Below are 15,803 nucleotides of genomic sequence, written 5' to 3'. Positions count from 1 at the left end.
AAGTAAACACAGGGCAACCACAATATAATGCGCAGGTCAAAGTAATTCAATTTCTGCTGAAGCAGTCACTTGAACCGGCAGCCGAGCTTAAATTCAACGGGAACGTGACTCCGAGCCGGAGAGCACGGCAGACCCAGATGAGCTCCGACACTTGTACAACTAATTCGCAAAACGTGATAAAAGCAAGATTTCCTTTAGCAAGTATTAACATCGATCTCGAGCCTAACTATTAACACAAATGCCTCGGTTTCGCTGGGAAGAGCAAAATACACGGAAAAACTTGAGCAGCGAAGGAGAAAGGGGGGAAAAATGTCAAAATGCAATCCCTGCATTAAGATAATTTTTGTCGGCCTTATACGTCTAATCAAGCTTTTAAATGGATTAGAAACCAAAATAAAATTCAATTTTTTCCTGATCTCGCAGAATGCCGATCAAAATGCCTACTTCTCTTTATCCTCGATGCGAACAGCCCGGCTGCATGGTTGGCTTTCCCCACGTAAACCTAAATACGAGCCAATTTCCCTTAAAAAGCCCACTACGAAGGCATAGCATCCCTTTCCCTAGGCAGATGGACTAAATCTAACCTATCATTTTATCCTTGCTACCATGTCTTATTATTTATTTTTTTACTCCTCTTTCATTTATTTTATTACTTAATTTAAGCCTTGCAATATTTTAATTTGTTATTTACCTATTTATCATAAATTTAATTTTTACCTATCTTCATTTTATTTAATTTTAACTATTCATTATTTGTTATTTAATTTATAATTATTTATTTATTTTGGTTCTATTTTCCGAACCGACATTTCTAATTTTAGAAACTAAGCCCTGAGTCGGGCATTTAAAAATAATATGGCTCATTCTGAAATAAAACTCAGACTAAAATTTTGCTTCTGCTTTCAGAAGCAAGCAAAACTCAAAAAATCTTTGCCAGGCTCCAGGTTCAATTTATTGTAACAGCTTTGTGATTAGTTTGAATGTGAGGAAGCAACAATGTATCTTACAGGTATGTCATATGTAATATTGTCAGAACTAATCGTGCATTCTACAGTCACTGCTAGCGCTAGCGTAATAACAATTCTTTCTAAACCATGAGTCATTGCTGACGTGATACAATATATGTAGGAGCGAAAACAACAAAAAGAAAGTTTTTTGTAAAATATTGTAATTAAGTACATTGGTGGACATGAAAATTCTACCAACTTAACCTATAAAAGAATTGACGTGTTCTGGAGCAAAACTTGTGCAGATATACAACAGGGAATTAAAACTTCATGGAAGAGTCGTGGCTGTGTTGCACGCCATTCAATTATTGCTACTTCTGGGCTTATTCGCGGGCGTGAAGGTTTGTGTGCATAAATAAAAAGAAAAGGTGTAGAGTAAAAACGTTGATTTTTTGAATACTGAAATAAATGTTTCAGGCCTAACATTATATAAACACAGACTTGTGTTTTTTCGCCTTCGAAAAGTTATTTAGATGAAGATTCCAAAGTATCACAAAGAAATTCATTTTTGAAGAGATTCTACAACATAATGCTTCAGACAAAACTCAGTTATTAGTGATATTCAAAACCATAATTGTCTGAGATTAAATTACTACGATTAAAACAAATCGGACGAAGATGGATTTTCGCAGAATGTACAATACTGTGTTCAACTTTTCTTGCAAATTTGTGAGTTTTTCTGCGTGCATTGAAAGCGTTTCACTAAAATCTATTACTTTTGTTTTCACTGAATGTAATTTCGTTAACTTTGTCCATTAAGGCAATTTTCTTAATGGCATTCATTCACTTAAGTGCTTCTAATAGATGCATGTCTTTATGTAATAGAGAAAACTTGGCTTCAGTTAATGTTTACCCTGCAAACTTTAACTTCATACTACTGAGGTAACGTAAATTCTTAGCCCAAAAGGGACATTAGTTTCGAAACGGCATTTTGCGTTGAATCGCTATAAACTTCGTATTACTTTTCAAATTGTTGCCACCAAATAATATCGCACTGTATTTTATTTAAAGAAATTAAATAATGAAGAATCTGCATGAAAATATGCATTCTTCTCGCATAGTGAAGAAAACAACGGTACCTAGAACCATCAAAGTTTGAATAAAGTAGTACTCCACCTGAACATGGACGCACCTGGAAGCTCGAATTTTGAATTTCGAATTTTATATTTCATAATTTGTAAAACTTTAATAAATTTTTAGTAAACTCTACTATTTGAAAGCGAGCAGTAGCAACACTGTGCGGATTAAAACATTTTTATTTCCAGCGCGCGAGACTGTCTATTGGAAATTCTAAAGATATGCTGTTTATAAATATTTTGTGATTTTGCTATTGAATCGAATTTTATGCGACGTAAGCGCCAAGAATGTGATATTTAATTTAAAAAAATGTAAACATATAAAACACTAATAATAAAAACACAAAAAAATGTTGTGTAAAGCCATCTTAATAGGAAGACTGAATATTGATATGATGAACTGAGAAAAGACGGGGGGGGGGGAACAGAAAAATTTATGCCAACATTTTAACACTGCATCGGGAATTTTAAACGTATACTGCTACTTAAACGCAAACTGCTATGTATAATTTTAAAAGCAGCATAAGTAAACTATGCTGCTTTTAAAATTTTTGTAATTTTGCTGTTGAGTTGTATATGGCGTAAGTGCGAAGAAAATGATGCGTGATAATAAAGCTAAAAAGAAAATGGGTTAGTAGGAGCGAGTGTATCAGCATTCTAAGTAGACTGCGAGCTCAACGAGGGCGTAGAAAACCTTATACAAACCGTTAAAATCTGAAACCTTTTTGGGCGACCGTTAAAATCTGAAGCCTTTCAGATTTGATTTTTAAATGAATTAATCCTTTTATGTACTGGAATCGTTTTCTGAAGATTACAACAATCGAAAGTTTCAGTCATTCATTTCCAAAGAGCACCTGATGAAAAGATTTAAGAGAAAGATTGGAAAAATAAAATTACCTCATGATAGAATTCCTGTGCCGAATCCGGAATAGCTGAATTCCATTTACTGTAACAAGTTTCTAACAGTCTCGGTTTAGAAGTAATTTATCGTTTTAGTTGATTATTATTTTTTATTGCGGATAATTAATTTTGTATTCCTGTCTGTGAAACTATGCCAGTCGCAGCCTCGGAGTAGCAAATGCAAGGGAACAGCGCTCGCGAAACTTGGCTAAGATTCGCACGCTAGGAAAAATTTATTTATAACTGTAGGAAATATCTATGATCTATTATGATTTATCTTTTAAATATGGATAAATATAAAATTAATATTCTGAGCTGTTTCATTTGTTAATCACTCAAATGTATTAAGAATGCTTTTCAAGTATATTCTTATTTATACTAAAAATCTACCGCAATTGTTTAGTCTCCCTGACTAATTTTAGCATTGCATTGTCTATCGATCTTAAATACTGTATCTGATATATGCTAGCAAGGAATGCAATGATATTGTAATGAGAAATAGCCCTTGATCGCTTTGGGAATAAGGAACTTTTAACTTCGAGAAATAGTGAAAGAAATCTTCATAACTTGAATCGATATGTAGATTGATATCCATAGTATCCAATTATTTCAATGTGTTTATCTGAGAAGAGAAGTGAAATGTTTATTCTAGGAGCATAAAATTACATTTGCCTTTATAACTGTGTTCATATTTTCTGTGTTAGAAACGGGTATATTGTGATTAATAATTTCTTAATTATGCGTTCTTAAAGAAATATAGCCTGGAAATGGAAATGAATAGGATATATGGTAAAACGAGTAAAGCAGTGTTGTATAAATCGAAAAACAAAATGAAAGAAAGCATGTGAGTGTTTTTATCTTCCTATTCGAAATGTCAAAAGGTGTTTCCGATTTCCATTATAATTTATCAGCTACGACTTCTTTACAGACTAGTAACGCTACTTATTTACGTAAGCGTTCATATAAGACTCCCGAACTAAAATTTCCTCATCTCCGATATGCATCTTCAGTAAAAATATATTAAGCCGATTATTATGTATTCTGAAACATAAGTTACGTGATCATGTTTCTGGAACTCTTACGAGTTGCGCTTGTTGCGCAAGTTTTGAATCACACCTTTTATGGAATCACTTGGCACACATCATACTGCGAATGACATTGAAGGATTACAAGGAAATCCACGATATTCAACACGGTCTTCCTGTTTTACACTTTCTCCCTTTCTTTTATGGCTTCCATACTAAAATCGATGCACCTTTATAATCTTTCAAATACTGTCTAAATCTTGGAAATGAATCGAATTTTCTTATACATTACTGAAAGTGTACACTTTACGTTTTAAAATCGTTTTATTTTCGAATGTTCTGGAAGATGCGTTTAAGTAAGATATACATTTTTAAAGATGTGCTATATATGAATTATTGTCTTACTATTTTTTTTATTTCTTCGTGATATCTTATGAATACTTTTTTCTTAAATGATCGTGTATTTCCCAAATAAAAAGGAATTTTTTTTTACTGCGTTAATCGTATTTAAAATAATCATTGCTCTGAGTTCATTAATGCTCTGACAATCTGATCCTTCCCCACATATATAAGAAATATATATTTCATTTAGAAATTTCTATAATTTTTATCTTTATTTTATTTTATTTGCTTGTCTTTTTTTAACTTTCATTATCATTATTATTATCTGTTGCAAAATAGACTAAAAACTGGGTATAAAAATACGACATATTAATAAAACGTGAGAAATTGCCAATAAGTCATTTCAAATCTCCAAGCAGAAAGTAGTACTTTGGATTAATTATCAACTCTTATTTTAACTGTTGAGATCATATTAATTACATACTTACATAGGAGAATCTAGTCTATGTGAATATCTTTCGATCTATATAATAAAATTCAGATAACAAAATGTAGATGTATATCGCCAACAAATTAGACCAGTTCTGCATACTTCGGCCAAACGAGAATTCAGCGCATTCAAAGCAAAATTCCCAAAATTATAACAAAATACTTCGAGATGCGTACGAAATTGTTTCTCAGTGTACTAGCAAATCATCAATTAATAGAATTAATATCGTCTTTATGCAAGGCACATATTTACATCTAAAATGTCAGGAAATTAAATTTTCAGTCAGTAACGACCCATGTGAGACTGTAATTTCAAATGCTTATGTCCAATTTTTCAAAACGATTGATAAACAATTCCCGTCTTTGATGAATTCGTTTCCAATATTCTGGTTATGATTTTGCATTAGTATTTTTTTATGGCGAAGTGAAATCGCGCTTCATTATAGCAGATATTCAAGTTCTATGAGATAGATTTTATAAATGAGTAAATTTACAACCCTAGTTACTTAGCAGTTGACTAAAAACCTAATTTGCATGCAAAGATTTAGATTTCTTTATTTATTATTTATCACAAATTATTAGTTATATCATTGTGAAAGCATATAATGTAGAAAAATATGTTATTATATATATAATTTTATTTTCCAATGAATAAGCTATTTAGTTCGTTGATATTTTTTTCAGTTGTGAAACGTAGTATGTTTATAGTGCTTGATATCCATATATTGATAATGGCATAAAAGTCGAATCCTTTGTGATGCTCAGTATGACCGAGGAGAGAGAAAGTGACCACCCTGGAAAAAAATGTTTTCAGGAGGCTGAGAGAAGGCGGAGATTCGATCGATTAATCGTTCTCTGTCTGTGCTGCTGTTAAACGATATTGCCCGTCGTATCGACCAACGTCTGTCTGCCTGTTTGTAGCTGCATTTCCCAATGTAAGGATGTGGTATCAGACAATTGGAGATGCATCCTTAGGGGTGAGGGGATTTCCTTTAAGAGGAAGGGGGGGGAAGTTTCAGATATTTCTCCAAACAAATATTTTTCTTTTTTTCGAATGTCAACTCTCTCTTTTTTAATTTAATTTTTTTTTTTAATTTTATTTGTTGTTGTTGTGAACCTACAGTTTAGATATTACTTTTCAAACTGGTATATACAGATATTAATTTTTGTGATGGAATCACTCTTAAGTTTTTACTTAGTTAAGTTATGAATGGATCATTATATAAATATCTTGGTAATTATTAAAGATCTGATTAACCATTCCACATATTTGCTACGTTTGGAATATTTTAAGAGAAATTTCCATTTGCTTGCATTGCAGTAATATAACAGCAGATGCAATCTTCTTATCTAATTCGACACTTCCTTCGCCTAAAATGTATCGATGTTTGAACCTTATTATTCAAGGTTCATTGAGTAAGGCAGGGAACGTTTGATTCTTTCTGTCAACTTTGGTTATTGTTTTATGATCTTCGAAAGTCATGCAGATTATAGAAGTAAAGGGCAGCAAAGTTTCTGCTTTTGGAGTTATAGTACATGTAATCTATTTACAGAATGAGGGAACTACAAAATACTGGGTTTTTGCATGGGTATCGAAACTATCAGAATATTTGTGTGTTTCTGTTTTGTTTTGTATGCGGATCTAAGTGAATCTTTTGTATAATCTATAAGTCTGTCTAAGGATCTATAAGTCTTCTTTCGTTAGTAAACGTCGTAAACACTAATGCAGAGTTTTTTAATATTCATGATCCCATACAAAAGAAAGCAGAACTTATAAAAGATGTTGTTATTCTTCCTACATAACAGAGTAGCATTAATTAAATTATGTTAAATAACTTAAATTAACGAAAACTTTCCCTCGTATGTTTCCTAGCGAACTGTTAAACATGTTACATTTAATTTTTAACTTTGTGACTGATTACATCGACTCCACCGAACTGTTAAATCTGTTACATCTTATTTTTAATATTGGAACTCATTCCGTTGGAGTGTAATGATACATAAAGATCTTTCGCTGTTCCATGTTATGCATTGCTGTAGTTTTTTTTTTGTTTTGTTTTTGTTATTGTTGTTGATGTTATATTTTAAAAGTCGCGTATATTTCCTGGCTGATGCTTCTCGAATGCTCTTGAGTTATCTCATGATTGCCTTGAAATGTTTTGTTGTACCTTAAGAAACTATTAACGTATGCAGAACATGCAAAGGATCTCGTGTGGGGATTGCCATTTCTTCATCCTCTGATGATCTCAATTTGGAATGACAGTCTTTAATGTGCAAACGATATTACTATGTTTTTGTTCCCGCAGTAAATTAAGGTCATATACTAAGATCAACCAGCGTAGTTTAAAGGTCGTAAGCTTCGGAACATTCTTATACGTTCTGAATAATGATAATTCGCAAGGCACATTTTCTTCCGATTCATTTGCATTCATCGTAAAATCAGAAGTTTGTATTCAATGTGTGAAACTGTCAGTGAATTCCTTACATCATTATGTTATTATAGCTCCAAGAAATGTTAATTATTGTTTTCAGTTAGCGATAAAGTTCTGCCCGTAACAGATAAAATTAAAAAATAAACGACGAAGATTTAAACTTTTGTTTAGTTACTTTTTAATTTTATTCAACATTAAATATTTATTTTTATAAGCTACTAGCAGAAAATATTATTATTTAAAAGACAAAAGCGAAATATTTCTATCACTTTTTTTTGTTTGTGTGTGTGTTTCAGAAAAATTTTAATGGTAACCTATTCTTAAAAGTTAGCTGAAATATTTATATTGCAAGTTAATTTCTTTATTTCACCTAATTTAGCTGGAGAATTGTTAAATGGAATGGAAGTTCATGCAAATCAACATCGAAAGCAAAGTCTTGAAAGTGTTTGCTGTTTTCTCTCATGCTAATAAACTTCTTTCAAAACAACCTGTAGATCTTGCAATAGATTGATTGGTTCATTGATCCATTGGTTGTAGCTTCGCGGTTGTGTCTGGCGGCAAATATGCAACCTGTATGGAACTCAGTTCTGGAAGGTTATTTATTGTGGGAGGTTGCGTTATCCACAAATAAGAGAATTTTACGCTTTTCCTTCGAAAACTGCTTATCCATTCCTCTTAACCAGTCAATGTATATGTCTCGTGTCATCCATGCTTTTGTATAGGATACATAATCAACTGGCATTTTTAGAATTCCTTTAAAACGCAGTGGAATCTTGAAATTTCCAGTCCCTAAGAATTAAAGAGCTCCCTTTCCATTCATATACACAAACTAAGGCTGTAATTCTCTGCTTACTCCTTTTACCTCCTATGCAAGAATCCCCTTTAAAATGTAATGTCTTGTTTGGCAGGAGTTTATAAAAAAGTTAAATTTCGTCCGCATTAAAAATATCTCTCGGTAGGTAAGTAGAGAAAAGTCCTGGCAGTTTCCTACCGAAATTAGTGCATACGTCTTTGCTTAAATCAGAGCTTTGGCCATGTACAGTTTGATAGGAAATGTTGTGCTTTGACTTAAATCGAGAAAGCCATCCGTCACTGCATTTAAAATCTTCAATACCTATTCGACTTGCCAATTCATTAGCCTTCGTTTGCAATAGGGGTCCATTTATTGGGAAATGGCGAGATCTATCCTCTTGTAATCATAGCAGTAGAGCTTTTTCTAGATCTTCTTGAGACGCATTTCTCATCAGATGATTTTGACACACAAAATAATAAATACAGCGTGTATTTTCATCGCTAAACGAGGAAAAAGAAGTTTATTTGTCAAATTTTTAGTTCGAATTAACCGAAAGTTCGAACTAAAAATTGATTAGTTTAGTTAAATAGTTCGAATTAATGAAATGTTTTTAACATTAATTCCAATACAAGTTTTTTGGGGGTCTTTGGATTAGTTCGAATTAACCAAATTCGAATTCACGAGCGTCCACTGTATATATAGATGGGTGATAAGTAAAAAGTGGTGAGTGCCTTTTCTCCTTTCAGCGAGCCATCAAGTTCATGCTCGTTTCTTGGGTTGGAAATCCCGCTAGCGTAAACAGGCTTTTATAGGCTACCACATCCGGTTGTCCAATTTTAGTCAAAATCTAATCAACACTTTGTATGAATGGAAAAAGGTTCAGTACGGAAAATGAAACTTCTTGGAAGTTTGATAAGAATTATTTTGGACGAAAAATTCGTCACATGCAAACAGACAGACAGATGTCATCGTAAATATTGTAAAAATGCGTTGTTTTGTCCCTGATTCCTGCTTATTCACTGAAAACTTACTTTCGAATTTTGGAACGGAAAACATTACCTCCCTTACCTATGTAGATAGGCTGGCATAGAAATTAAGATAAGTTGTGAGCACTAAAAGACGAAATGAAAATCGGGATCAATTACATATAGGCTTTATTTAGCAGTTCAACTTGCGCAAACGATCGTAGTCTGTTGTTACAAATATTTGTCTTTTCTTGTCATATAGTTGTAAATGTTTTTAATTTTTTAAGGATATTTTGAAATAAAATTAAAGTGTAATTTAATTTTGTAAATTATTATGTTATTGTTACAAAATCTTATTGTTTTATTGTTAATATAACATTTCCTGATATGAAGTAACAAACTGCTGCTTTTGTAAATGAGTATGTTTGTTTACTAACACAGGGCCATTCAAAAGTAACGATGCAAAATAAAATCTTATTTATTCCTATATAAAATCACATACCATATAAACAACCATACTGACACGAAAAAAAAAACGACACGAAAAAATAATTATCCAAATTTTTTCATCTAATTTTGACAAGTGTTTGATATGGGTATTATTGGTGACAAGCATTTCCAAAGCACTGAAGTTAATTTCTGAAGATATGTTGGGACATATCCAGACAGAACTTAAATACAATTTTGATGTCTTCCATGTCAGTAAAGGGTCCACATCGAGCACTCTAAACATGGGTAAGAAGCATGAATATCGAGTTTTTTTTTTTTTTTTTTTTTTTTTCCATGTCAGTATAGTTGTTATAGGTCATTTTGTATAGAAATAAATAAGATATTTTTTGGCCCCATTGCTTTATTGCTGTATATATTTGCTTTCATATCGTATTAAATGTATTTTTAATCTAAAAACTAAACCTATTGTTTTGAAATCTTAAAAAAAAAGGTTTTACTGCTGTGTAACAAGTTAATTAGTGCAACTAACATTTATGATCTCTGAAAGAAGGGGAACTGATTACTTAGGCTATTTTTGAGGTAGGATTCCTATTGGAATTTAGTATTAAATTCTGCTAAACTCGGACTCACTTACTCTCAAACTACTGAGTTTCCGAAGCTTATTCGTATTCGTCCAAGCCTTACGAAGTTGCATGAAATCGCGGATAATATTAAAGCGCTGTATAAATGATATTCACGTAATATATAATAATAAAGTTCAATTAATAAATTACAAAAGCAAAATAATGCCAACAGTAAGTAAAATATTTTTTTAAAAGAAAATCTGGAATGTTTCAGATTTTAAATTACGTCCAAAGAAACTTTTTTTTTATATATTTTGTGTGTTACATTTATTTATTAAATATCACTTTCTTCGCATTTAAACCATAAAATTCAGTTCAACAGCAATATTGCAAAATAGTTTTAAATTGAGCATATCTTTAGAATTTCCGATACAGAGACTCACGCGCTGGAGATAAAAATGTTTTTTCTGTACGACGCTGCCATTGCTCGCTTTGAAATCCTTGAGTTTGTTAATGAAAACTTCGTTAAAGTTTTACAAAATAGGAAATCGATAATAAATCAAATTCCAAATTCGGTCATCCATATGCTCATATTCGTAAAAGGATTACATCATTCAAAATTCGATGGCCCATATGTACCGTTGTTTTATCACAATGCGAGAAATGTACATACATTTATGCAGATTTTTCATTATTTAATTTCTTTAAATATAACACAGGGCGATAATACTTTGTGGCAACAGTGTGAAAAGTGATTCGCCGTTTGTAGTAAATCGACGCAAAATCGCAAAACGAAAACAATAGCCTTCAGGGACAAAGTCCCTTTGGACTAAAAAAAGACATTTGCAATATCTTGAAACATTTGCATTTTCAATGCAGTATTTTCCCTTTTTGTTGTATTTATGAAAGAAAGGATTCTAATGTTTCGGCTTAATCTAGAAGATTCGAGAGAACAATTAGAAGATCCCGCGATTGCATTATGTGTTACCATGTGCCAGTGTTTTGAATTGAAATATAATACTCTTAACAATATGTATACAAATTTGAATCTGTTGTCACTTTCGAAGTTTTTTAACATAGATATGTACAGTCATAGCACCTATCGCAATTATCTGCTAAACAGTAATAAACGCTGCTTGTTTAAAACAGCATCATATCGATAAATTCATTGCAATGATTTGTTTAACTTTATAAAGCGGAATTCCTCAAACTGGTGTATATGGACGCAAGGGATTACGCTAACATCTTGGGGAGCATACACAAGTTCTTTGAAGGGAAAAAGTATATTGACTAAGGCATAAAATAATTTCTGTATTAATTTTAATTCGCATTTGATATCATTTAAAACCCCACTACTATAATTTGAGCAGGGAAAACTCTTTAATCTTAGGAATTCTTCTATCATAAGAAAGAAGTATTTACGTAGCATTGAATTAATTCTTTTATAAATATTTTGCTTGCAAGGGGATTGAAAAATGTAATTTTATTTAATCTTTAATTAGCTTTTTTTTTTTTTTTTTTTTTTTTTTTTTTAACCTAGTTTTTGTAACCAACGTTTCAAGATCTTAATGGTTGAGCACATTTATATTCGAAGATACGTTTTGTAGTTTTCTGGTGCTCAATTAATCGTAAAAAAATTAAACGTGCTTTTTTACTTCAAAGAAATGAGTTCAAATAAATTGCATATGTGTTTCAAATATCAAGAATAAAACAAATGTAAGCCCTGCTTTCTTTAACTATTTTGTGACTGCTGTATCATTCTCTGTTAAAACTTTGTGATAAATTATTTTATTAGTTTCAATAAAATTATAATTTCATTATTCAGTTTGGAAAAGCAATGAATAATCTTCAAGAAAAGCTTGAAAATTAGAAACATCTTTTGTTTGCGTAGTGTGTTTCTAGCTTGCAGTAAAATATCTGAGTGGTAGAATACACTTAGTCGTAAAAACTACTTGATAAAATTTAAAAAAAAAAAAAAAAAAAAAAGTCTATTTGCATCAGACATTTTTATTTCTTGTTTTGTTTCGTTCCACAGCACCATCTAAAAATAAAATGTTCCAATATCAGTGAATCATATATAGCAGCAGAAGTCATAAATTTGAAAAATTCAACCTATTGGAATTACTATTGCAATTGTTGTTGTACTCAATAATTCGCTTTTGCAGCATAGAACACCTGTTTCTAGAAAGTTATTTATCACTTGGGAAAGTCTGAATGCAGCAGGTGTAGATAACCATGTTCCTCAAAACAAGAATTGCTTCATCGCCCAATCATTGTATTTGAATAGCAAAATAGTGAAGACAGCGAGTATCTGCGTGGCTAGTGCGTCCGTCTGCGGTTATGATTAATCCGGGTTGATTCTTAGGAGAGACAATTGTATAATGTAGATCTGGACACAGCTGAGAAGTGATCCGTGTCTTCCTTTATTGAGATGGACGTTATACCACTTCGCTACGTTTCGCTTCTGCTTTTATTTTTCGATGTAATGTTCCGCTAAATTCTGTGAAGCAAGAGACCATTTGTGTTCCATTTGTACTATAGATGTAAAGAAAGCTCTTTTTATGAATTAATATGAGGCTGAACTAAATAGAAACATTCAGTGTCAGTGGCACATGATACCCTTCTACGCATATATATTCTGCCTTATAAATCAACAGTCGGAGTAAATCGTCTTTTATATAAAGGAATGGACAACGTAGTTACTTTGGACTTTTATTAATATTGTTCTTTATTTGTCAGGTTAGTTGAACCAAAAATTTGATAACTACATCTGTGTAGTAAATAAAATTCTTTAAAAAGTAAGCAGTTATATCAGTTAATCCTTGAATTCAAGGAGGAAATAAACTAGCTTTTGCTTTGAAAGTAGTTTTAACACTTTTTTCTGTAAATGCTGGTTTAATATCTAGCTATTTATTCCAAAGTCTTGAAATCAAAATGCTATTTTCATACAGCATTTTATTTAGGCATCTCTTTTTGGGTAATAATCAAGCTCGTTCACTGTACATCCATAATTATTTTCTGGTGAGAATATCATTGCTTTCATGATGATCAGTAAACCACTAGATCTTAATTATAATTTCGTTTGCTTTATAAGATCTGGTAATGAATCATAATTTTTAGCTTCAAATACTTAGCAGTTTCAAAAAGTCCGTATGCGTTTTTATTACATGTTTCCGCGGAAGTAATTGCACTTTTTTATAATGGTTTCTATGCTCAACAACCTTCAGGTATCTGTTGTCTAATCCCTTGAAAACACTCGAATCAGCTTTCGAAAATCGATGGAAGATTATCTTTGTTTCGGTGCTAATATTCTTCTACGTAACGCCATTTCAGAAGGAAAGCGCAACATCAGTCGTACGCGGCTTTACGTTGTTATTTTTCGTGCTGCCTCCTGCAACAGCCTGTTTTCCGTTACAGATCGGGGTAAGCATTTCTGCATGAGTGGTTTTTTTTCGCTCCGAGTTGATTAATCAGTTCCGAATTAAAGTGCCCTGACATTTTTCTACATCTGTATAGGGTGATTATGTTCGTACTATGAAACTGGATTTAGTTGTAGAGTATACTACTCATGTTACTTAAAATATAGAATTGCAATCAATACGCTTCTAAGGTTTATCCTAAGGTTTTAACAGTTATCTTTAGTTAAAGCTACTTTCTGATCCCTCCTAATTTCATCTTACAATTTCCTAACAGAATGTGTTTTTAGAATCACGGTTAATGCAAATGAGTAAGAGTGGTATTCAAGTCGAAGTTTCACTGAGTTAGAAAGCCAGAGATTCTGATTAGCGCGCGTTTGCCTTTTGGCTACACTCTCTCTAAGCTACGCTCGGCCGTATATCAGGCCCTTGATAGCTTCGCCAGTTTAGTTTGATATTTATGGGCCAACTACTTCGAAATCATGATAGCTTCGGTTATATCTTTTAGTTAAGCTTTAGTTAACTTTTATTTCTTATTACTTTCAGTTCAAGCCCAAGTGGAGGCTTTGCTGTACGCTCTGAGAAAGGAGCCGACTGTTAAGTTCTTATTTTGAGAAATAAGGGATAATTAACCCTTCTTGAGTTTTACGTATTTGTTTCTGAACTAAAACGAATATTCGCTTACCTGTTCACGAGGTTCCTACACACTTAGCTGTTAGATAAAAGGTTGGAACCCTACACACTAATCAATCAATAGGTCTAAAAATGGAATCATTTGTACTTCAAAAGCTAGGTTTTTTTTTCTTTTCTTTTTTGTACGTATAATTATTGTAACGATTTCATCTACATCCAGGATCTAAAACCAGGACCTTCCTACTTAATATAACGATACTGCTCGCATTGAGCTATCGAGACCAGTATTAATTAGTATAACTTCTTAATAATTGGGCAGTAGAGCTTCAGATATACAGAATCCCAGTTATTAGTTGATTTAAATAACATATAACTTTTTCTCTTACCAGCTTGAATTTGAGTGTGATGTGATCAGCTGCGTTCTTCAGAGTATATGTTCTAATTTATTTCACGTTTTAGGCGTAAGTCCTTTCGAGAAGCAGTCTAAAATGAATTTTCTCGGATTTAATTATTTTATTATATCCCTGAAGTTGCTGCTGTTATTATGTCTAATATAGAATCTTGAATTTTATATCAATCTAATGTTATAACTGCGATCAACACTGAAAAAAGCTTGGATAATGTTGAACCCAGTATAAGTCCTAAAATTTTCTGTTCTTATAATTTTTTTTTCCAAACAAATACTGATTCACAGGTGTAAAATCACAATCAGTACTCCTTGAATAGACATAACCTATATTGTATAAGGAAGCTTTTCTGGTATGGCATGTCATGTATGAAATCCAAGGTTACGCGACAGCTGGTTTCCAAAGATGACAATATTTGTTATGAATAATTTAAACTGCGAGCGGTTTGGAGGATCGTATTGCCGCTGGAAGATGATTCTTCGGAAGTTGGTTTGCCTCTGTGACCTTCGGATACACCCGAAGGACGTACCGTTTTGTGCTTTTTAAAGCAAACTGCGTATTCAGAGCAAGCTTCTTCCTGCTGTTATTAAACAATCAGTGTTAACCATTACATGTGCATTTTGAGAATATTATCTTTATCTAGTTTTGTATTTCATCCGAAAGATTTTTGTTTCTCACACACCGTCAGAAGCAATTTTAATCAAGGAGTTTTAAAGTACAAGCGGACTTGTTCGATGTTCAGTTTCCTTGTCCTAATTTATTTTTAATGACTCCTGCTATTCGATTTCGCGCATTGCCCACTAGAACAAATCCGGCAAAGAAAGTGGAATGCGTAAATTAATCGTCCCAGTTCCCAGCTGGAGAATCATTGATGATGAGTGCTATCAAGTGTGGGTAACATTAGTGGATAACATTCACTTCTCAATGTTATATTTTCTTTCAAGTGTTCTATAAAACAAGGCAGCATGGAATGAGTAAACAATTGGACTTTATTCAATATCAGGTCGTTCTCTCTTCGATTACTAAAACGCCAAAGCTCATGATCTAGTTTTTGAATTGATTTGCACTACGATTATTAATGTAAATGAAGTTAAGTGTGTATTATATTCCAAAGGACTAAAGTATTTCGGGTTGTTTAGTGGCATTTTATCCAGCAGTGACCCAAACTATTCTTTAGTACTTTTTCTGAGATTTAATGCCTTCATGATTTATCACGGTCCTGTGACTTGTTCTCGTCCTTATTGCCATTGAAGTTGTGATTAAAAATAATAAACAGAATCTGGTGCATAATACTTAATAGCAAAC

General features: G+C 32.4%; 1 protein-coding gene and 1 long non-coding RNA gene across 4 annotated transcripts in view; one reads left to right on the top strand and one right to left on the bottom strand.

The window, feature by feature from the left end:
* The window catches only part of LOC118181301 (uncharacterized), a 296,292-nt gene that overhangs the window by 183,256 nt on the left and 97,233 nt on the right, over positions 1 to 15,803 (top strand). Inside the window, exon 2 of one of the 3 annotated variants that reach the window (XM_035350408.2) lies at positions 907 to 1,009. The exons of the other annotated variants lie outside the window; for them this stretch is intronic. Within the exon in view, the coding sequence (XP_035206299.1) occupies positions 907 to 1,009 (103 nt within the window). The remainder of the gene's footprint in view (positions 1 to 906; positions 1,010 to 15,803) is intronic. 3 annotated transcript variants of the gene reach the window in all.
* The window catches only part of LOC146997253 (uncharacterized), a 68,523-nt gene that overhangs the window by 37,743 nt on the left and 14,977 nt on the right, over positions 1 to 15,803 (bottom strand). The window lies entirely within an intron of this gene.

Source organism: Stegodyphus dumicola, chromosome 5, assembly GCF_044657685.1.
Source record: "Stegodyphus dumicola isolate Sdum_Otavi_A_Nest chromosome 5, ASM4465768v1".
In the NCBI taxonomy this organism is placed as follows: Eukaryota; Metazoa; Arthropoda; class Arachnida; order Araneae; family Eresidae; genus Stegodyphus; species Stegodyphus dumicola.
This window is presented reverse-complemented; position numbering and strand designations above follow the sequence as displayed.